The following is a 24,407-nucleotide window of genomic DNA, read 5'->3' as shown; positions in this document are numbered from 1 at the left end:
TAACAGCTAGCTTTCTGGGTGTTACTTTATTATGTAATGCTTTCTGTATTAAAATCTAAAAACTGTTGTGCTTTGTTCACAAAATAATTATGGTTAAGCAATAAGTATTTTTATTTAGCGGAAGATATTCCAGAACTACTCAGCTCTTCCAGTCTGATATCTATGCTGCTTCCACTTATTTTGGCTTACATTGCACCAGTGGCTGCTAATGTCCCAAAAGTAAGTAAATTATTTTCTGAACATGATTAATGCTGATTATTTTTAATGTTGTTCTTCGACTCATTCTCAGTTATTTCTTTAAGCTTTATCAAGTGTTTTTTGTTTTTTTTTAATAAAAAGGCTGCCGTTGAAGTTTTTGGTCTTGTCCAGGAGCTTCTGCCTCCAGTTGCAACATTGAACCAAAAATATGCCCCACCTGCCTTTAATCCTAATCAGTCAACAGACAGTGCAACAGGCAATCAACCTGAACAAGGCCTCTCTGCTTGTACTACTTCTAACCATTATGCTGTGGTGGAGAGTGACCATCCTTATAAACCAGCTTGTGTCAGTCAACTGAAGGTATGCTCAAATGAGATTGTTACAGTATTGTAGATGTGTATTTTAAAAGCAGAATTTCTAATCATAGATCTCCTAAAGTGCAGAAAGAGGCCATTTGGCCCATCAACTCCACACGAACCCTCCAAACAGCATCCCAGCCTTCTCACCTTTTCCCCATAACCCCACATTTACCATGGCTAACCCATCTAGCCCGCACGCACCAAGATATTATTGACAATTTATCACTGCCAATCTGCCTAACCTGTGGGTGAAAACCAGAGCACCCAGAGTAGACCCATGCAGATTTCACACAGACAGTCCCCCAAGGCTGGAATCGAACCCGGGTAACTGGCGCTGTGAGGCAACAGTGCGAACCACTGCTGCTGTCCTCTAATTAAAAGCCGACTGATCACGTCAGACCTTTTAAATTAAGAGCAGCTTTGCTTAGGGAAAGAATTTAGCTTTAAAAAATTGATCTTGTATTGGTTTCTTCCATTTTTTCCAAAAAGACTCTGTGAAATGGAATTGAGAGTTATAAGCACAGAATTACATGAATATTGTTAATTAGATGCTGCAAGATTGTTTCTCTTGGCTGGAGAGTCCAGATAAGAGTTGTAGTCTCTGAACAAGGCCACCTTCAGCAAGTTGCCACCACGGGACACACATTCCCCTCCCTTGTCCAGCTACCGCAGGTGCCATTCCCTCCAGGGCAATATGGTCCACCCTTCCTTCACACCCAATACCACCCCCACCCACCCCCCCATAGCCCCGAGGCACCTTCCCCTGCAACCACTGAAGGTGTAACACCTACCCATTTACCACCTCCCTCCTCCGTATCCAAGGGACCAAACATACCTTCCAAGTGAAGCAGGACTTTATCTGCACTCCTCGCAATCTCGTCTATTGCCTTTGCTGCTCACCATGTGGTCTTCTCTACATTGGGGAAACAAAGCATAGACTGGGTGACCACTTCGCAGAACATTTACATTCTGCCCACAAAGAAGACCCTGAGCTTTCAGTTTCCTGCCACTTCAACACACCATCCTGTTCTGTTGCCACCATCTCTATTTCGGATTGTTGCAGTGTTCCAGCAATGCTCAGCACAAGCTGGAAGAAACATACCTCATATTTGGCTTGGAGAGCCTGCAGCCCTTCAGACTCAATATCAAGTTCAATAATTTTAGGGCCTGAATTTCCCCACATCCTATCCGCTACCACAGACACCTGGACTTGTTATCACAGTCAATAAAATGTGGAGCTGGAAAGGCACAGCAGGTCAGGCAGCATTGGAGGCACAGGAAAACTAACATTTCTGGTCAGGGCCATTCCCAGGACTAAGAGGCAATGTTTTCACACACAGGGTGGTGCATGTATGGAATGAGCTGCCAGAAGAAGTGGTGGAGGCTGGTACAATTCCAGCATTTAAAAGGCATCTGGACGCCTATATGAATTGGAAGGGTTCAGAGGGATATGGACAAATGCTGGCAGATGGGACTAGATTTGTTGAGGTTATCTGGTCAGAATGGGCGAGTTGGATGAAGGATCTGTTTCCATGCTGTATATCTTTGACTATGTTAAGTGTGACTATCGTATATTTCTCTGAGCTGTGAATTTTGATAAAATACAAAATCTTGTGTTGAACATGTGTAATGATCAAACGTTGGAGACTGCTCAAATACATTTTGATTAAAATCCTACTGAAAGCAGTTGGTGCATCCATTTGGTTTAGATTAAAATAAAGATACTCAGGTAATAAATGAATAGCTGCCAATTGGAAGCTGAAAATAATAATGTTTGTTTCTTATTTAGGTAACTTTTCCAGATTGTGTCAGGTGGATGACTATCGAATTTGACCCACTGTGTGGTACTGCACAACCAGAAGATGTGCTCCGTTTGCTGATTCCAAATAAAACTTTGCAAAGTTCAGGATTTGGACCTAAAAGTACAAGCCATGATGGTCTAAATTCATGGATAGAATTGAAAAAATTTTCTGGCTCCACTGGATGGCCAACTACAGTCCTTATTTTGCCAGGTATATGAGGGAAGAAAAGTCTTCTGTTTTTAACAGATTTTAGTTGTGTTATGTTTTGTTGGGATTTCGGAGTGCTGCTGTATTTTTTTGAGATCAAAATGACTTTGCAGTTTGACAACAATAGCAGGGGACAGCCAGTTGCTGTGTGAATCTGCAATGACATTATAGAGCCTCAGGAACCTCTCATCAAGCCTAAAATAACACCTTGTCAAATTCTTATGTAATTTGACTGGTTCTGAAAGCTTGACACTACAATTTGTGACCTTTTATTCAGAAGTATTTGGTATTAATGCTTGAGTGACATCTCTGTGGCCAACAATAGACACTTTATTTCAAAAATTCAGTCAGATTTGAATAGCTTTTGAGGTTTTTTGTTCTGCAGCTTTTGACTTTGTCAATTTTCAAGGTCTTCTCTGCAGGATATGTAATATGTTTCGTTAAAGAATGTGGCATTTGAATCATGAGATGTGGATGGATTAATAACAAGCACTTTAATTTTGGAGGCAGAATATTGTTCAGCACAAAGCAATATTTATAAGACTAAAGCACAGTCTAGAGTGAAGAATTACAGGGAAGTAAAAACAAAATCAAATACTCAATATGTAGGATTTTGATACTGCCATATATATACCCAAATTTCTACATTACAATTTAATGCAACCTTACTTTGGTTGATTACATTATTTAATAAATTCTTAAAATGGCCGGGATTATGGGGAGGCTGTGTATTATTGCTAGATTAGTATTCTCCAGACTCAGATAATGCTCTGGAGACCCAGGATTGAATCCTGCCGTGGCAGATGGTGGAATTTCATTTTAGCGGAAATCTAGTGAGTCTGATGATGGCCATGAAACCATTGTTGATTGTTGGAAATACCCAACTGGTTCACTAATGTCCTATTGAGGAAGGGAAGTGCTTTCCTTACCTGACTCCACAGCCACCACAATGTGATTAACTCTTAACTGCCCACTGGGCAATTAGGGATGGATAATAAATGCTGACTGAGCCAACGATGTGACTCCGTCCCCATTCTTTCCATTTCCCGCCCACCCCCCCCCCACCCAGTAATTGAGGTTGAATACCTTTCAAGCATTATGTATGACTGTGGTATCTTAATGTTTATCTTGGTTCAGTGTTTTGCATTACCTATCCTTAGATTTCTTTAGAAAGATGTAAAACAGTTCCCTTGAGAAATTGAATGTGGAATGTACTACAAATCAGATGTTGTGTTCAATAAAGCTGTCCCCTAAGGCAGGATGTGAGGATGCAGGAAGAGAAGATTATATGAGTCATGTTGGAGAAAGCCTTTCTATTTTGCAAGTTTTTGTTTTAGATTTATATGTACATGTGATTTTTCTAGGAAATGATGCTATTTTCTCTTTGGAGACTGCATCAGACTATGTAAAAGACGAGAAGGCCAGTTTTTATGGTTTCAAGTGTGTTGCTGTGGGTTATGAATTCAGTCCTGGACCTGATGAGGTAATCTTTTGTAGTGCATCTAATACAATATTGTACAAGAGACTATATTCTGTTATAGAGCTGTTCACATCTTAAAACTTTTGCTTTTGAAATCAAACTTGAACTAAAGTTTCGCTATGCAAAGTTGTAAATGCTGTGTTGAAACAATACACTTTACTAGATCAAAGTGGGGAAAAATTCTTAAATCAGAATTGCTTGTTTAATTGCCAAAATTAACATTTTATTGCATCTTCCTCATGTTCTTCATATAATAATCCAATAAACCAGTGGGAGACTGCTGTTAATATTTCTTCACATTTTATATCTGTAAAAACAGACATTCAAAGAATAGACACTTAATTTAAGGACCCCAGTAGCTTACATTGTAATGCATAAAAGAGCTACTTTTGAAACCATGAACAGTGAAATTGAAATACACAACTTTCAATCCACCGAATCTGTTTTTTTGGAAGCTTCAGTATATTAGCACCACCTGTTCCTCCAATATTTTCCTCTTTGGTTCTCTGACTGACTGGATGATGATAAGGACAACTGTGAAATACATAGCTGTACTATGAAGGTATTCTGTGCTCTAAGTGAGGATAGTTTGAAATGGAATGCGCCTGAAACTGTCAAGCTATTGTTGACAGGACTGACTACTGATGTGAGAGTGAGAGCTTGGCATTAATGCAATTAATTAGATACTGATAATAGTTGGAGCTGATTATATAACATTGGGAACATTTTTACAGTACACAGGGCCTTTTATTGCCAGTCCCTAAGGTGTCAGTAATTTGTAAGTTTCACTGAATTTGTTAATGACTATGTAGGTTCCACTCTGGTATTAAATTCATTGTTTGCTTTAGAGTTATTGCCTCAGGTTTTGCTTTGGCCTATTTATCTTCATATATTGACCTAGATATACATCAACGGCCAGCTAGTCAATAAGGATCATGCAGATACACCAATACAGCTGACTCTGGGGAATTGCTGAGAAATTTGAATTTCCTTATGGGCAATTTCCTATCCTCTGATAAAACTGCTTAATGTGGGAGAATTTGGCGTATTCCAACTCTATTAATAAAACAATAAGATGGAGGAATAAAAGTAGGCCATTTGGCCTATCCAGCCTGCTGCATATTCAGTGAGATCATGGCTGATTTGATAATCCTTAACTACATTTTCCTGCCATTTCCCTATAATCCTTGATTCCCTTACTGATGTAATAATTTGTCCATCTCACCCTTTTAATATACCTCATGACTCAGCCTCTACAACCCTCTGCGGTAAAGAATTCTACAAATTCACTACCCTCCTCCTTCTCCTAACTGGTCCTTTATGCTGGACATAATGTAAAAATGCTGGTGTTGGGCTAAGGTGGACAAAGTTATAAATCACACCATACTAGGTTATAGTCCAACAGGTTTATTTGGAAGTACCAACTTTCAGAGCACTCCTTCGGCAGGTATCTAGGTATAATCTGCTGTTTTGCGATTTTTAACTTTACACTGGGGTTATGCCCTCTGTATAAGAATTAGCAGGGGATTAAGGAACACTTAAACAATTAAACTGAAACCTGTCTCAAAACTAAAAATCTCACAACACCAGGTTATAGTCCAACAGGTTTATTTGGAAGCACTAGCTTTTTGAGTGCTGCTCCTTCATCAAGTGGTTGCGGAGAATAAGATTGTAAGACACCGAATTTATAGCAAAAGTTTCCAGTATGATGTAACTGAAATTATATATTGAAAAAGACCCTGGATTGTTTAAGTCTCTCATCTTTTAGAATGACCATGTTGGTTTCAGTTCTTTCATATGTAAATCGCAAAACTATTTTTAAAAGTTATATTCTCAAGTGAACTTTAACAATTGGTGTCATGTCAGCCCAGATAACGCATTGAAGGTGTTGGCTTCCTGTTTGAGGCAGTCTGTGCCATAATGGTCAGACTGATTCTAATCTAAAAGAATGGATTTACAGAATCTTACATGGATTCATTCAGTTTTTGATCAAACTAAGATGTAATTCTGCAAGTACAAATTCACCCCACAAACCTTTGTGTGTGGGGGGGATGGGAGTATGAGTGTCTGTAGGAAGGTGTATGTGTATGAGTGTAAAAGGGTTCATGTCTGTGAGACGGTGTGTGTATGTGTATGAGTGTAAAGGGGTTTAAGTCTGTGAGAGGGTGTGTGTGGGAATGCATGTGTGAGTCTGCATGTGTGTGTCCATCCGTCTGTGTGTACGCACACCCTCTCACAGGCACGCATAACTCGCACCCACACATATTAGTTTGTGGGATGAATTTGTACTTGCAGAATTATATCTTACTTTGCTCAAAAACTGCATGAATCCATGTAAGATTCTGTAAATTCGTTCTTTTAGATTAGAATCAGTTTGACCGTTGTGGCACAGACAGCCTCACATAGGGAGCTAACACCTTCAATACATTATCTGGGCAGACATGACACCAGTTGTTAACATTCACTTGAAAATGTAACTGTTTTAAAAAACTTTTGCGATTTACATATGAAAGAACTGAAACCAACATGTTCATTGTAAAAGATCAGAGATTTAACAAACAATCCAGGTCTTTTTCAATACAGTGGAACCTCGATTATCCGAATACTAATTATCTGAAAATTGGATTATCCGAAGGAGATCTCGAGGTCCCGATAGAAACAATACATCAAAGACCTGTTTCTGGCAGTGATCACGTCTTTGGTTTACAGTGATTAAACAGTCTTCAAATCACTAACCTCCCACTCCCCCTCTCCTCACACTTTTCCTGGTGTTCTACAGAGGAGAAAACCCCCCACCACTCCTCCTCCTGCTCACCACTGCTCCCCAAATAATCTGACCAACATTGTCCTGTACAGGGCAGAGTCGGAACCTGTCAAAACGTTGTAGTAAAAGTGTGTGTGGTGTTTGGAGACTTGCCCCACAAAGGCAGCAGCAATAGTCTTGTTGGTGTCCAGTCTGCAGTGTTGGATGGGGATTGGGTGGGGGGGGGGCAGTATTGGGGCAGGGCCTCGCACGCTATGTGCTCCTGCAGTCTCCTGAATGGGGAACACACTTTAAAAACTCTGAGCCACAGAGGAAAGGCATTTAATCAATTAAGCGAAATAGTGCCCGCCTATCACATTTGGATAATCTAGGTTCCCCTGTATATAATTTCAGTTACATCATACTGGAAACCTTTGCTATGAATTCTGTGTCTTACGATCTTATTCTCCACAACTGCCTGATGAAGGAGCAGTGCTTCCAAATAAACCTGTTGGACTATGACCTGGTGTTTCCAACTCATGTCTCAAAACTGACATCCCCCACTGCCAAAAGACTCCCCAATTCCCCCAAGCATTTGATTGGTACCCTAACCTCACCCACCTGCCACTGTATTTACCCCCATCCCCTCTTTCTCTGGGGGTTGTATTAACCTGTAACACCATTCCTACCTAGCTGCATTTTTCCCTGGTTTATGTGATGAATGCTTTTGGGGTAGGCCAGGTTTGAATGTTTGATTGGAAAAACTGTCAACAAGTTGGTAGTTTAAAAAGGATTACAATTTGTCAGATTTGTTCCGATGGTAATCTAAGGTTATTATGTCAGCATTCCTTTGGACCTCAGCACAGCATTGAAATCTTGTATGACTTGTACGCCTGTTTGCTGTGTGAAATTTTCAGTGATTCATCACAAAGGTAAATTTTCTTCAAATCTCTCCTAAGCTTGGAATGATTCAAGATCAAAGAGCCAACAGTTTTCTGCACTTTCTCTTTTAGGTACCCGTTTAGTCTCTTGGCTAAGTGTTTATCTGCAGGGTGACAGGCTGACACTACATGTTATAATGTTGCTTGCCTAAATATAGTGTAGTGTTTTTTGAATTTTAATAATTGAAAAGTATATAATTATGTAGTTTTATATTACTCTTCCCTCAGATCTATTTTCCCTCTTCTTAGTGACCAAAAGGAGTTTAAACTTAGCTTACCACTGTGACATGTTAATAGTGTCTTCTAGGTTCAGATTATGTTGATAAATTTCTTTAGATTCTTGGCTACTAAAGGCAATAATGAAACAAAATTGTACTGTCTGACCCTTTTCAAAATCACATCTCTACTTTTTTTCTTAACAAAATGTATGTCTTTATTGGTCAGAGCATTGAGTATAGGAGTTGGGAGATCATGCTGTATAGAGCATTGGTTAGGCCACTATTGGAGTACTGCATGCAATTCTGGTCTCCCTGCTCTGCTGTATGAAGGATGTTGTGAAACTTAAAAGGGGATCAAAAATATTTATAAGGATCCTGCCAGGGTTGGAGGGTTTGTGCTGTATAGAGAGACTGAATAGGCTGGGGCTATTTTCTTTGGAGCATCTGAGGCTGATGAGTGACCTTTTATAGAGGTTTATAAAATTGTAAAGACCATGGATAAGGTGAATTTCCTGTGGTGAGGCAGTCCAATGCTAGAGGGCATAGGTTTAAGGTGAGAGGGGAAAGATTTAAAAGGATCTAAGGGGTAACGTTTTCACACAGACGATGATGTGTCTATGAAATGTGCTGCCAGAGCAAATGGTGGAGGCTCATACAATTACAACATTTTAAAAGGTCTTTGGATGGGTATATGTATAGGAAGTGTTTAGAGGGATATGGGCCAAATGCTGGCAAAGGGGGTCTAGATTTATTTGGGATATCTGGTCAGCATGTATGATTTGGACCAAATGGTCTGTTTCCATGCTGTATATCTCTGTGAATATGACTTTTAAAATATCCTGCTTCAGCTTGTTGAGTTTTGTTAATCACATATTTATACCTGGGATACAAAACTAGTTTGTAGTAAATTGTAAATCTTGGTTCAATGGTGATGCACTTGTTGCGAAGGTGAGGACTGCAGATGCTGGAGATTAGAATCAAGAGTGTGGTGCTGGAAAAGCACAGCAGGAGAGGGAGGATCTGAGGAGCAGTAAAATTGATGTTTCAGGCAAAAGCCCATCATCGGGAATGAGGCACTCGTTGCCAAGTCAGAAGATTTGAATGTCCATGTACGTGTATTGCAAAAAATTAGGATGCTGGTGCATGAAATAATTTGGAAAACCAATTAAATATTAGTCTTTATTACAAGGAGGCTAGACTATGAAAGTCTTGTTGCAACTGTATAGGCATTGCTAAGATGTCACCCAGAATACTTTGTACAGTTTCAGCCTCTTTACGTAGAAGAGACATACACACCTAGGAGGCTGTTCAGAGAAGATTCACTATACTGATTCCAGGTCGTAAACTCAGTTTTCTAAATGTTCTAAAGGCAGACCAGCACTTTGGGGAAGTAAACTGACAATTATGCTCATGCTTATAACTCCCATTATTGTTTTTCCCATTATAACTTTAACTTGCTAAAACCAAACGTGCATCAAGACATTTCTGTTTTGCAGGGAATTCTACAATTAGAAAAGGAATTGGCGTACCTTGGAAGTATGTGTGCAGCGTCACTAATGAAAAAAGACCTTGCACTTCCTATGGGTATGGATCTTTACATTTGTCAATCAAAAGTGTACGATGATGAGGGTTTTGCACAAAATGTAGTGTATTGCTGGATTGTAGATTATTGCTGAATGATGATCTTTAGTGTATATTGATTACGTTTGAAGTCTTTCAGTTTATACAGTACTAATAATGTAAGCTATGTGCAGTAAAATAAATTTGTGCTGCTGTTCTGTTAAATCATCTTTGTTTGGACAGGAAATGAATTGGAGGAGGATCTTGAAATTCTTGAAGAATCAGCTCTGCAGGTGAGTGTTCAGTTGCTATAATTAAATTACTCATCATTTTTCATAACCTTACTCACTTGCATTTTCCTCTTGCCAGGTGTGTAAAAACCATGCCGGTTTATTAGGAAAGGGACTTGCTTTGTCTCATTCACCAACTATATTGGAGGCACTGGAAGGTAATCTTCCCCTCCATCTGCAAAGCAATGAGCATTCTTTCTTAGAAGACTTTGTTGCATGCTTACCTGGGTCTAGTGGTGGACGACTTGCAAGGTAAAACCGAGATTTAATGTAGAAAATTACTGAGCCCATAAATCTATGCCTTTGTTAAAATTTGTATTAAATTTTGTTACCATGTCTTTCTTGTTGTCAGGTGGCTTCAACCGGATTCTTATGCAGATCCTCAGAAAACCTCCCTGATATTAAATAAGGACTACATCAGATGTGGCTGGCCTGCTACCATCACTGTCCAAACCAAGGACCAATATGGAGATGTAGTTCATGTTCCAAACCTGAAGGTAAAAAGTAATTTGGAATAGGCTGACCAAAGAAACAACTTAAAGTAATAAATTTGTATATGCAAGTTAAGAATAAGTTAAGTATATATTTTTGGAGCATTAAAAATTTGCCACTTGGATCATACAAGTGAACAGGAAATACCTTTGTTTGGGAAATAAATTCCAAATTTCAAAAATGAATTTTCTTTTGCTACTATTATGCAGCAATGCTTGAAAGTTCAATGAATAGTGCTTTTCCTTAAGCACCTGATTTTTTTCATAAAATGTATTTTGTAAAGATGACAGTAACTAGCTTATGTGCTACTGCTATAATACAGAAGATCTTAGGTTCTCTGAAACATTCTTTAATATTAAAGGCTTCTGAGTCACCATTTCTGTTTGACTCATTTTTTTTCCTACAAAAAACCTCTTTTTTTTGTCAAATCTAAATGCAGACAAAGTTTATTTCAATGTAGATTCCTTGTGTTCCTTGGGTAGCACTGTGGCTCAGTGGTTAGCACTACCGCCAGGTGTACAGTGCCAGGGACCCTGATTTTGTTTCCAGCTTTGGGTTGCTGTCTGTTTAGAGTTTGCACATTCTCCCTGCATCTGTGTGGGTTTTAGCTTGGTACTCCAGTTTCTTCCTCTAGTCCAAAGAGCTGCAGGTTAGGTGGATTGGTCGTGGTAAATTTCCCCATAGTGTTCAGAGATGTGCAGGCCTGTTTGGTTAGCTATGGTAAATGTGGGTTTGTGGGGATAGGGTGCAATGCTATGTCTGGTTGGGATGCTGTTCGAAGGGTATGGGCTGTATGGTCTCTCGCCGCACTGCAGGGATTCTATTATTCTGCAAACAGGAAAAGACTGGTCCTGCCATTCATTAAGATTGTGACTGATTTGGCTGCAGGAAGATATACCAAGGAACCTTGATTATCTGAACATGATGAGGGGCACTACTTCGTTCGGATAATTGATTATTCGGTTAATCAATTAAATGTCTTTCCATTGGGGCTCAGAGTTTAAGCCTGCTCCCCGTCCAGGAGGCTGCAGCAGCACACCCCGCATGGGCCCCCACTCCCTGTGTCCAATAGCACCCCCTGCCCTAGTCCATCAATGACCACCATCCCCATTTAACACTGCCTCCCCACCTTTTGCTATTTGAGGGTCCTCTGTAAATGGAATGGTTTAATGGACAGAAAAGTAGCAGATGGAATTTAACCCGAACAGGTGTGAAATGATACACTTTGGAAGGAGTGGGATCAGGTTGAAGGTGAGGTATTGCATTGTAAATTTCAATGCAAGGTAACAATATAACTATGTCTAATCATGATAATCTTCAACTTGCACATTGGTTTCTCGTTCTTTATTTATCCAGGCAATCTTTAACAAGCTTGTCACAAAAACAAATGGAAATTGCTGGAGAAACTCAGCAGTTCTGGCACTGTGTGTGGAGAGAAAGCAGTTAATCTTTCGAGTCCAGTGACACTTAAGTTTATTCCTTTTCAGATAACTATCTAATTCCCTTTACTTAATTGAACTTGTCTCCATCACACACTCAAGCAGTGCATTACAGAGCTTAACAGTGGCTTCATTTTTTAAAAAAGGTTTTTGCTTGTGTCACCTTTGCTTTTTTTAATCAATTTCTTTAAATATTTACCCTCTTATTCTCTCCTTCCTGTCTATTCTGTGCAGAACTCTCATGGTTTTGAGTCCCTCGATCAAATATCCTTCAGCCTTCTTTTCTCTGAGGAAAGCTGTCCCATCTTTGTTTTCATAACTGAAGTTTCTCATCCTTGAAACCATTGTTGAGAGTCTTTTCTATGTTCTCTCCAATGCCTTTGCATCTCAGAACTAGACACAATACTCCAGCTAAAGCCAAATTCATTCTCTTATAGGTTCAGCATAATCCTGTTGCTCTTGTACTCTTGCCTGCTAAGACAGTCTAAGACATAATATGCTTTCTTGACTGCACGCTTCGCCTGTCTGCCATCTTTAATGACTTATATCTGCATACATTCAGGTTCTTCTGCATATCCTTTAGAGATTAACCTTTTTTTTAATTCATCTGTTCATGTTCTTTCTTCCTACCAAAATTATTTTCTTTACATTTTCATGCATCAAACTTTACTTGTCTCTTGTCTGCCCCTTCCACCAATTTGCCTATGCCCTTTTTGGAGTTGAACTGTTCTCTCAGTTTACAATGATTCCATGTTTCATATCACCTTCAAATTTAGAAATTATGCCCTATACACCAAGGTCAAGGTTATTGCTCTATATCAGGGGGATCAAGGGACTCAAAACTGATGGGTAGAGATCTCCACTACCCTTCCACCAATCCAAAAACCATTCATTAACCACTACTGTTTCCTGTCACTCAGCCAACTTTGTATCCATGTTGCTACTGATCCAAGGGGATTATGCTGAACCTATTTCATGAGCAATAACATTGCTCAAGAATATTGTATGGCATTGTATCAAATATACCTTTTGAATGACAATGTGTGCGACACAAACAAATTTGCCATTTTCAAATATTCCTTACCTCTTCAAAAAGCTCCAAGTTACTTAAATACAATTTTTTCTTCACTCCATGCTGGCTTTTTTTTTAATGCAGTTGCATTTTTTCATCTGACTATGAATTTTGCTTCAAATTGTTGTTTCTGGAAGTTTCCCCATCACCTAAGATAAACTGACTGGCCTGTTATTAGTGGGCTTATCTTCACATCTTTTCTTGAACAACGGTGCAACATTTGCAATTTTCCAATCGTCTGGAACTACCCCCGCAACCTTCCAAATCTGAGAAAAATTTTAAAGTTGTGGCCAGTACCTCAGCACGTTTTGCTCATTCCTTTCAGTATCTTCCGGTTCATATGTCCTCAGCTTGGTAACTGCTTATGTTAAATTTGCTGATTTATCTGTTCTTTAATTTTTTTTGTTCTTGTTCTTTTTTTAAAAAAAAACAGAAGTTAAGGAAGCTATCCCAAGAACTTCTCCTTATAATCAGGATCAAAATGAACAGCAGGGAAATGCTGAGCTCATGACTGGGAGGCATGGTTTCTCTGTCTGATTTGATGAGTCAGATTCTTTGGTTCCACTGATCCATAGAGCCTAACTTAACAACTGAAAATTTCATTAATTGCAGAAGATACTTGTGTTTTCTGAAGTAAATTTTGATTTTCTTCATCTTCAACTGGGAGAATGAATTGTTTTTTATAGTTTAACTTCAAATCATTACAGCTGCAAGCATGCTGGAACCATTCGGCAGAATTAATTAATCCAGCACATGAGCTTCTAGTTTGTCTCTAACAGCAAAGCCTTTTATTTAAAAAATGGAAACAGACCATTGGTGTTTATTTCAACACAGTATGGAAGAGAAACACAATTAAACATTAGTCTTTTCCAATTTTATTTTTGATGATTTTGTTTTTGTCGTGGCTCTTCAATTTCTTGTCAGTATGAAGATGTATAATAAATTGACTGCAATGTAGTCATCTTTATTCAAATTCATTGTGCAAAATGAAAGGCTTTCTTAATGAAAGATATACCATGTCACAAGTCAGATAAAGTCTCACACATTGGCATACAATTCCTTTTGTTAACGTTATTCTCAAGCGGCTCTTTTTAGAATTAAGATGTTTTTACTTCTATCAGAAGGAACAAAAAGAGTAATCTTTGTAAAATCTTATTTTTTTAACAGGTTGAGGTGAAAGCTGTTCCTCTTTCTCAAAAGAAGTCTATGCAACAGGAGAACACTAAAAAACTGCACCGTATCCCTGGCAGTCCTCCAACTGTTGTACCATGTACTGATCTGACGTTCGGTGGATTGCCGTCTCCCAAACTGGAAGTGTCTTATGAACCAATGATAGTTAAAGAAGCTCGGTATACTGCAATCACTATGATGAAGGTAGTTTATACACTTTGTTGACATTTTGATTTCACTGCAAACCATTTCTGAATTTGATCCCAGCCTATGTAATTGGCTTCAGTGAGATACAACCCAGCCCACATTAATTGTTCCTTCACGTTTGAACCTCTGACCTCTCTGATTTAAATAATTGATGTAAACATGTTTCAACTAACCTGTTATAACATCTTTGCCTGAAACAATAGGTGGTTAATTTCTTACAACAGTTTTGAATCATCTTACAATGTACCTGCCTTATAAATGTGCTTTTGCATTCCTCATCATTCAGGCATACGAAAATTACTCATTTGAAGAGCTTCGATTTGCATCTCCCACTCCAAAAAGGTAAAACGACAACAACAGACATAAATAAAAAAAATTTAGTGCCACGTATCTCCGAGTGAATTGACTTTATTGACTGATTTACTGGTTAACTTTCTCAGACCAAGTGAAAATATGTTAATTCGGGCTAACAATGATGGAACTTACAGTGCTAACTGGACACCTGGAGCTGTAGGTCTTTACACTATCCATGTCACGATAGATGGGATTGAAACAGGTAACTTTATTGTGTTAAATATTACGTTACATTAACAGCTACAAGCAACCTGGTCTACTGGTCAAGATTTGGAAATAATTTCCATGATGATCTTGAGACAAATTTGTAAATTTTTAGTTTGTTTGCTTTTCACCTTCTACGGAAAAATGAATTTTGATGATAGTGTGTCATCCAGTAAAAGTGCATTTCTTCTGGTTTAGCTAGTCTAGGTCTATTTTCACGTCAACCATAACCCTTTAATTTGCAACGTAAGAATACTGCTATCGGATAAATAGAATGTTTGTCTTGGATGATTTCTATGGCGCTGTCTGTCTTTGAATTAAATCAGTTACTTCTATGTCATTTAACTTTCTTAATTTGAAATTCCTTATTTGTTAAAGAAATTCCTAGGCTTTCCGAAGCTTATCGTTTCATTGTTCTTTGTCTTGATATAAGGTATGTTTGGAAATTGAGCTTGAAGTTGGTTGTTTCTTGTTCTCTTTTTGGCAGATGCTGGCCTTGAAGTAGAAGTGAAAGACCCTCCCAAAGGAATGATACCACCAGGATCTCAAATGGTCAAACCAAAAGCTGAACCACAGCCAAGCAAGGTAGGATACCTGATGTGCATTAGCAAAAAATAATAGCAAGGCATAACTGAAGTTTGCTGCAGTAGGATTGCTGGAATTTCAATATTCTCATTGTAAAGATGTTGGAAGAGCAGAACACAATTTGTAGGTGATTAGGTATTTACATTAACAAAAGTCGTTAAATCGTGTCTCCTGCATTATAATTGTACATGCGCATGCTCCGTCAATTAACAATTGTGTTCTCTTTCCATACTTGGATAATTTGTGATGCTTGTATAAACAGTTCTATAACACGATGGTTGTGTTCTTGTGCAATCTGGCATTACAGAAAAATCGTACTTTAGAAACAGCACTTAGTGTTGGCGATGTAATCTCATTACTGCTAGCACACATTTTAAATGTATGAAATAGTATCCCTAATCCGTCAATCGTGTTGCAGTGAATTCACTTTAACAAGATGCATATTATAGCAGAAAGACTTGTCATTGGATTCCTGTCTGTATGAATTTACCAAATTTTGATGACAACTACTACATGCAACTTAAAGCACTACAGGTTTTTAATCTGCTAGGGCATTTGTTCACCTTTCTAGATCTCAAATATAAAGTAAAATTGTGGCTTTAGAACTTTTTTTTACCAGAATAACAGAATTAGCCGATTTCCTCTAACACTTACTTGAACCAAATAAATTCTGCTCTGTCAGTGTCAGCTTTTAATTCTCAACTGTTTAATTTACCTGTTTAATCTATTGCTTTTAATCTGAAAAGCTTTTTTCTTATTTCTTTGTCTTACTGTTTCCTTGCTTCTCTCAGGTCCGCAAATTTGTGACAAAGGACAGTGCAGGGCTTCGTATACGTAGCCATCCCTCTCTCCAGAGTGAGCAGATAGGCATAGTGAAGGTCAATGGAACCATCACTTTCAATGATGAGGTAAAGAACGTTACTTGAGGAGGTTTTGTAGATGAGGAATGAAAAAGTCTGCATAAATGTGGGGGAAGTATTTTTAGAGTTTAAACATTTGTTAGCAATAGTATAATCAAGTGAGCAGTCTATATATCACAAGCTTCAGTACATTTTGCAGCAATAGTTAGATTGTATATGCAGTTTCATTTTTGATTTGCTTTGACACACATGCAGGTAACTTTGAGGCTGCAGTCTGGAAATGCTGCAAGTGGGCATCATTTAAGAATTTCCTGTATACAGGCTTAATAGTGTCACAAGATATTTTAACATCTATCAGAATTATGTATAATGTGATACAAAATTTAAAGTTCTGAAAAGTGTTTACCTCAGTAGTATCAAATCCCTGTCCATTTATGCAGTCAGTAAAGAAGGTCACTATGTAACTGAGTTTAGATGAATCGGTACAATAGTACAAATTTGAGGAGAGAACAGGAGCAGAGGAACCTTGATGTTCACGTGCATAATTTTCTGAAGGCGGCCAGACAGGTTGAAACAGTTGTCAAGAAAGCTGATTGGATTCTTGGGTTTATAAATAAAGTCAGAGTGTAAAAGCAAGGAAGTGATGCTGCAACACTAAAATCATTGGTCAGACTACATTTGGAGTACTGCATGTCTTATTTAAGGAAGGATGTTAAATCCCTGGAGTGCAAAGGAGATTTACTAGAATGGTGCAAGGAATGAGGGAATTTTGATACAAGAAACTGGGCTTCTTTAAGTAGAGAAGATTAAGAAGTGGCTTAATTGAGGTGTTCAAAATTATGAACAATTTTGACAGGGTACAAAACTTGGTATGATAGTAACTAGGGGTCACAATTTCAAGATTGTCAGCAAGCGAACTAGGAGCAAGATTAAGAGAAGGTTCTTTATTCAGAGTTATTAGGATTTGGAATGTGCTGCCTGGGAGTGTGGTGGAGGCAGATTCCAAAGCAGAGCAGATATATGCTCGAATGTGATCAATTTAGGCTGTGGAGGTAAGGCTGGAGAATGAGACTAGCTGGGTACTACTTTGAGGAACCATTACAGACACAATGGATCGAATGGCTTCTTCCTGTACTGTAAAATTATATGGTTCTATAAATTGGTGTACTTGAAAGTGCAAATGCTAATCATTTGCTTTCTTTGTCTGTAGGCAAGGTCTCTATTAAAAATAATCACTCATCCAGAATGGAAGCTCTTTGTTTTTGTCAGCCTTCAGACTATTTCCAATATTGCAAATATAAATTCTCGCCATCTAGTACACTGGTTACAGTGTTGTCGAGAAAAGACTCTTTGACTTGAAAGATTTGCATTGTATTGAAATAAATTCCAAATAGTATGTCTTGATATTGACAGTGATGTGCACAGGTGAAAAACAGAGCACTGTGACAGGAAATTGGACTCATCAATGAAGTGAAGCCTTTATTGCATTTATGTTACTGCCATTGCAATGTAAGACTTATTTCTGGCAGGATTGGGAATTGATAAACCATTGATATTCTGTTTAATCTGAAGGTTAAAAAGCAAAAGCCTTTTATTCAAATTAGTTTAAAATTGTGGGGCCCAAAGTTAGGCATCTAGTCACACGTTTTTGGATCATTGGAAGCAAATATAGATTGCGGGGTCTTAGAATATTGTATATTCGGCAAAGAAGCTGCACCTTACAACTGAATAACTTCAACTTATGTTCGCAGTGAGAACAGTTTACAATGGCTGCCAGAGTGCATAGTGTAATTAGTGTGAATTGGAATTTATTTCCATGGGCCACCTTCATACTGTCGTTACTGGCTTCGGTGTACATGCTACAGTTCTCGTGGTTTATTTCTGTTTTTTTATTCAGGCCAGTTTAAGCGGAAGTAAGATTAGCTTTTGCTGTTAGAGTTTCAGTGCTGAATGAAAAATTGGACTCCTGCTTTGTTAAGCTGATCATTTTGCTATTTGTGGAAAAAAAATTGCTATCTTCAATGCATTTAAAGGTTAAAATTTAGTGTCTGATGCCCACCTTCTCTCTAGTCTGGAGCCTCATTGTCCTTTTCAGCTCTGGGGCAGTTACAGGAGGGCATGGCTCGTTTTGTTGCTTGTTTCCCATAGATCCATAATGATGATGGTGTATGGCTGAGACTGAATGATGAGACTGTAAAGAAGTATGTTCCCAACATGAATGGTTACACTGAAGCCTGGTGCCTCTCTTTTAACCAACACCTGGGCAAGAGCCTTCTGGTCCCTGTTGATGTAAGTAACGGTGCCAATGATGAAAAGCCTGTTATGGCAATTTAACCCCTTTGCTGTCTGTGAGCACTGCTTCACACTGTTTACTAAAATCTCCACTAATTAAAATTTATTCGCTTGTATCTTTTAGTCTTTTAACTGTTATAATTGACATGATGCTGCAGTTTATTTAGTTCTCGCACAATAAGTACACTCATTTTAAAGGCTATCTTTTAGAAGGCAGAAGTCCTTTGATAGGAAGGGCAGAATTCTCTTCAAAGGGTTTGTAGAAAACAAATAAACTAAGGCACAGAATTAAGCTGCAGCAAACTAATGCAATATTTAACCAAGTAATACTTTGTGTAATTTCTGTCATTGCTTTGTAGGATAAAGAAAAAAATGTCAGGTCATTAGTGAAAATTACTTGGTCAAGTTCAGACATTTAGTAATTATCAGAGGACACGTGTTGAATATTTTTCTGCACGTTTCATGTTCCAATGTTGTCCTCTATTTTATCAGTGATAATGATGCTGGCTACATTGAGACTAAATATAACTTTTGAAATATATATTTGATCAGTTAGCCAATTAATTTATTGATTAATTGTGCAGCACCTTTTTATAATGCTTGGAATTGTCTGATACAGACTACTTTCATTGCATAATTTAACAGTTATGCAAGATGTAGAATGCAGAAAATTTGTATTGAAGATATTTGGAATGTAAGAGGTGGGGAGAATACTGTTCAGTCTTAAAGATAACTTAAGTCTCTGGCATAATACAAATCCAAGTAAAATTCTTAATTTGCCAGCCACACTCCTGTTTAATTTGTTTGCTCCACAATTCTAGTGCAGAACATTGCTAATTGGTGAGAAAATTGGGGGTTCAGTATTTGAATGATAAATGACACTGGTTATTGCTAATAGGTTAAAAAGTGCTTAATGATTTTTAAATAAGAGGCAGTGTATCCCTTCCTTCCTGTTCCCTTGATTCTCTTCTTTCCCAAGACCAGTATCATGTCACATGTACTGTGACAGTACTGCTAGTCACACCACATCTTTATTGATGGTATTAGAAGAGGAAAAGCCTTTATAAATGCAGTATTAAAGCAGTACTCTCCTGTCATAAGTGCAACCTTTGTCTGCAGTGGAATCCTATTTGCAGAATTGTCCCTTTTGGCCTGTTCTCTAATATTTAAAAGGGAAGAAAAGGTGCAATCCAGAAAATGTAAATAGAAGTAATGAAAATCAACAATACTTTTAATACTGTATGCCAGCAGCTTTGCAATTAACACTTGATGGGTGTTTCATAATCTATAGCTTGTGCTATTAACCTGTGCCAATATTCAAGGCAGGGTTGGTAAAGTTTACAAGTATTTTTAATGGTTTAAATTCAGTTAAAGTAAAAATGCTTACAATGCAATTCAACTATGTTTGGCCACATCTTAGTCTAATATGAATTGATTTTTTAAAAATAAAAACCATCTGAATCTGAATATTCTTTAAATTGGCTATAGCTACAATTAATATAGTTAATTTACATTTTTTGAATCTTGCAATATATGCATTTATTATATTTTTGCGACTAATTTCCATTTGCCAATGATTTATTCTAACATCCAAGAAATTAAAGTCTGCTTGCATGCTCTAAAGCCATTTATTATAAAACATTTAGTCAAAGGAGTATCTGAACTCACAAATTGTTCACACATGGCAGCTTACGGGTTAATGGAATCAAGCAACACGATGGTATTTCTAAACGATAGCACATTTGCTGTTAATTAAGATTTTCTCAAGCAAGCCATATTATTTCTGGCTTGTTACCCACAGTACAATTGCAGGTATCTTATATGCATGCTATAGGGATTTCTTTGCTAATATTGGCACTTCTGTATTGCAAGATTGCAGGTGGGTTGTGGACTGGACAGTTCAAAAATTGCAGATTGAGGTTTGCATCTATCTAATTGAGTTTTGTCAAGTAAAAGTCAAAAGAGAGGTACTAGTTTAGTACATTCAGTGTTGTGCAGTCAGCTTTTGCTTTATTGATTTCATGACCATGAATCTCATTAAATTTCAACAGTTTGTTTCAAGTAAGTCATATGCATTCCTGACAAGCTTATTTTCTGCTTTATTTTGAGCAAATTGTTAACACATTTTGCATTTATCCAGAAGAACATTTAAATTGAAGTTGCTTTTGATAAGTGCATAAATTTCGTTGTGAATTTTCCAATGTAGTACAATTTTACTGAAGGTGTGAAATAACTGCCTTTCTTTAAATGTGTGCCTTGTTTTTAAACAATACTTAGACCTGTGCTTATTGTGTGATATGTAGTGAATCAATTGTGACTTGCCTGTTGAAGGCTATATGGATGTGATGGACCAAGTATGTTTAATGTTTAAGTATCATTATGTTGAATCTCCTGTAGTTTTTTCACCTTACAATTCTCTTTGAAATTTTTTTCAATTGCATGATTTTCTGAATAATATTGTTCTTCTAAAATTAATGGATTGAATAATACTTAATTTGCCTTTGCCAATTAATTGTATTCTTTAGCAATTCTTTTTCGGTTTGCAACACTTCTTCCACACCTGCACAGGATAATTGAAAATGTGTTGCTATCTGATTGGCGATGCTCCTCTCCAGTACTTCCCATCGCAGCCTCTTGTTTATTTTACCAAAACTTTCCAGAATTATATTTCAGTCCTGAAGTCTTCTACTGTTAATAATTTATTTATCCTTGAATCCTCGCTATTGAGATTGACTCATCGCACTATCTGCTCACATAGCAGCATAAAAACTCCATCCTTCTGTTCGTTATCTTCTCCTGACACAATTCATGCAGTCTTTTACCTCAAACCTAGCATCTCTTCTTGCCTTTCTAACTTTGCTGACCAACATGTGGCCCTCAACCTTTCTCTTCTGCTGAAGTTACTTTTTGGCTAATCTATTGAGCAAAATGTTATCAACTTTGAATAAATAGGATATTATTTAATAAGTTAGAATAATTGACTCTTTATGGAACATGAATTAGCTCATCATTCACAGAAACAAATAAAAGCAAATTTATCTCTCTTTTCCATAACTGTCTTTTGTTAATTCATCCAGTTTAATGTCCCTCTTTTCCTTTATGTATAGTTCTTACATACTTTTCACATGCATTTTCTATTAATCTCACTCTTGTGTGCATTATTCTGCTGTATGCATGTCCATGTAATCTCATTTTTAAGATTTAAAACATAATTATTTTGTGTAGTTAGTTTTTTAATTTAAATTTTATAAAGTTCTGAATACTCTGCAAGAAGTTTGAATTTGAAAGTTGGATTATAATGACTTTGCTATTTTGAAGTTATTTGAATACATGCAGTTTCCTAATCTTATGTTTCCCAGAACCTGTTGGGAATGTGTGATAGGTCCTGGCTGGGAAGGAGCGGTTTTCCTGGGGTTTCATTCTAGTGCAGTAGTGACTGGGAAAGATCAAGGCTGGAATTACATTTGATGGATCAGCTCAGGAAGTTGAATTAAATGGGCCTCTGCGTTAGATTGCCAGAACATAGGGCTAGGTCCATAGGTGTAAGAAGGATGAGACCTTGAGCCTCTTGAAAGCAGCTTATTTGAGGTTAGAATGTGATGTCTTAATATTTTTAATGGATAGGAAAGTGCAGGAAGTTGGTATACTTGAAGGGCATGCCTACGAAGCAATGTTTAGAGCTGGACTTGGGTCAAATAGCAATGGAATTCATTGGGAGAAGTTGGGAAAAGTGGTGACATGGTGGTAACATTATTGTATGAGTAATCCAAAAACCTAGCATAATACTTTGGGAGCAGTTGGTTCAAATTCCATTGTATCTGATGAAAATATTTTAATTCAGTGACAAGAATCTGAAATAAAGAGCTTCCCTAATATCAACCATGTAATCATTGTTGATTGGTCTAAATTGTCATTTCGCTCAATGCCCATTCAGGAAGGAAAACTTCTATTCTTATCTGGTCTGGCCACATGTAACTCTACTTGCAGCCCATTGGTTGACTCAACTGTCATCTGCAATGGCTTTGTCTGACCAATCCGCTTAGGAGCCATTAGAGGTGAGCAGCAAATGCAGGCTCAGCGGGCGACAGCCATGTCCATCGATTAAATATCAAATAATTACAAGGTGATACATTTGCAGAGGTCGAATATGGAAAATGAATGCACAATTAATGGGAGAATACAGAATTGTAGACAGTAAGGTACCTTGGGATAAATGTCTCTAGATCCCTGAAGGTAGTAGGATGAGTTTATTAAATGGTTAAGGATATAAGTAGAATTCTTTCCTTTAACTAGCATAAAAGACCAGGAGGTTATGTTTATTCATTGGGCCATAATCTGAGTACTATACGCAATTCTGGTCAGCTCATTACTGAATAGATGTAATTGCAGAGGAGATTTTTGAGGGTGCTGCCAGGACTGGAAAATGAAGCTATGAGGACAAATTAGTTTCAACAGAGAAGATTTGGTTAAGATGTACAAAATTGAGGGCCCTGGAATGGAATAGATATAAAGGAGAAAGTGAGGTCTGCAGATGCTGGAGATCAGAGCTGGAAATGTGTTGCTGGAAAAGCGCAGCAGGTCAGGCAGCATCCAGGGAACAGGAGAATCGATGTTTCGGGCATAAGCCCTTCTTCAGGAACTTGCAAAGTGCAAAACTTGACCTACTCTTGGGAAATAAGGCAGGGCAGATGACTGAGGTGCCAGTAGGGGAGCACTTTGGGACCAGCGACCATAATTCTATTCATTTTAAAATCATGGAAAAGGATAGACCAGATCTAAAAGTTGAAGTTCTAAATTGGAGAAAGGCCAATTTTGACGGTATTAGGTAAGAACTTTCAAAAGCTGATTGGAGGCAGATGTTCGCAGGTAAAGGGACGGCTGGAAAATGGGAAGCCTTCAGAAATGAGATAACAAGGATCCAGAGAAAGTATATTTCTGTCAGGGTGAAAGGAAAGGCTGGTAAGTAAAGGGAATGCTGGATGACTAAAGAAATTGAGAGTTTGGTTAAGAAAAAGAAGGAAGCATATGTCAGGTATAGACAGGATGGATCGAGTGAATCCTTAGAATATAAAGGAAGTAGGAGTATACTTAAGAGGGAAATCAGGAGAGCAAAAAGGGGACATGAGATAGCATTGGCTAATAGAATTAAGGAGAATTCAAAGGGTTTTTACAAATATATTAAGGACAAAAGGGTAACTAGGGAGAGAATAGAGCCCCTCAAAGATCAGCAAGGCGGCCTTTGTGTGGAGCCACAGAAAATGGGGGAGATACTAAATGAATATTTTTGCATCAGTATTTACTGTGAAAAAGATGTGGAAGATTAGACTGTCGGGAAATAGATGGTGACTTCTTGCAAAATGTCCAGATTACAGAGGAGGAAATGCTGGATGTCTTGATACGGTTAAAGGTGGATAAATCCGCAGGACCTGATCAGGTGTACCCTAGAACTCTGTGGGAAGCTAGAGAAGTGATTGCTGGGCCTCTTGCTGAGATATTTGTATCATCGATGGTTGCAGGTGAGGTGCCAGAAGATTGGAGATTGGCAAATGTGGTGCCACTGTTTAAGAAGGGCAGTAAAGACAACCCAGGGAACTATAGACAAGTGAGCCTGACCTCAGTGGTGGGCAAGTTGTTGGAGGGCATCGTGAGGGACAGGATGTACATGTATTTGGAAAGGCAACGACTGTTTAGGGATAGTCAATGTGGCTTTGTGCGTGGAAAATCATGTCTCACAAACTTGATTGAGTGTTTTGAAGAAGTAACAAAGAAGATTGAGGGCAGAGCAGTAGATGTGATCTAAATGGACTTCAGTAAGGCGTTCGACAAGGTTCCCCATGGGAAACTGATTAGCAAGGTTAGATCTCATGGAATAAAGGGAGAACTAGCCATTTGGATACAGAACTGGCTCAAAGGTAGAAGATAGAGGGTGGTGGT

General features: G+C 38.0%; 1 protein-coding gene across 14 annotated transcripts in view; it reads left to right on the top strand.

Moving 5' to 3' along the window:
* The window catches only part of mycbp2 (MYC binding protein 2), a 199,675-nt gene that overhangs the window by 91,240 nt on the left and 84,028 nt on the right, over nucleotides 1-24,407 (top strand). For 10 of the 14 annotated variants that reach the window (XM_043691414.1, XM_043691407.1, XM_043691412.1 and 7 more), the window contains 14 exons: nucleotides 119-219; nucleotides 340-558; nucleotides 2,347-2,569; nucleotides 3,931-4,049; nucleotides 9,445-9,532; nucleotides 9,752-9,801; nucleotides 9,878-10,050; nucleotides 10,151-10,295; nucleotides 13,969-14,175; nucleotides 14,465-14,520; nucleotides 14,619-14,734; nucleotides 15,224-15,321; nucleotides 16,113-16,229; nucleotides 18,330-18,470. In XM_043691414.1, coding sequence (XP_043547349.1) covers nucleotides 119-219; nucleotides 340-558; nucleotides 2,347-2,569; nucleotides 3,931-4,049; nucleotides 9,445-9,532; nucleotides 9,752-9,801; nucleotides 9,878-10,050; nucleotides 10,151-10,295; nucleotides 13,969-14,175; nucleotides 14,465-14,520; nucleotides 14,619-14,734; nucleotides 15,224-15,321; nucleotides 16,113-16,229; nucleotides 18,330-18,470 — 1,853 coding nt within the window. The remainder of the gene's footprint in view (nucleotides 1-118; nucleotides 220-339; nucleotides 559-2,346; nucleotides 2,570-3,930; nucleotides 4,050-9,444; nucleotides 9,533-9,751; nucleotides 9,802-9,877; nucleotides 10,051-10,150; nucleotides 10,296-13,968; nucleotides 14,176-14,464; nucleotides 14,521-14,618; nucleotides 14,735-15,223; nucleotides 15,322-16,112; nucleotides 16,230-18,329; nucleotides 18,471-24,407) is intronic. The other 4 variants (XM_043691421.1, XM_043691418.1, XM_043691415.1 and 1 more) reach the window with 3 other exon arrangements.

This window comes from Chiloscyllium plagiosum, chromosome 6, assembly GCF_004010195.1.
Source record: "Chiloscyllium plagiosum isolate BGI_BamShark_2017 chromosome 6, ASM401019v2, whole genome shotgun sequence".
NCBI lineage: Eukaryota > Metazoa > Chordata > Chondrichthyes > Orectolobiformes > Hemiscylliidae > Chiloscyllium > Chiloscyllium plagiosum.
This window is presented reverse-complemented; position numbering and strand designations above follow the sequence as displayed.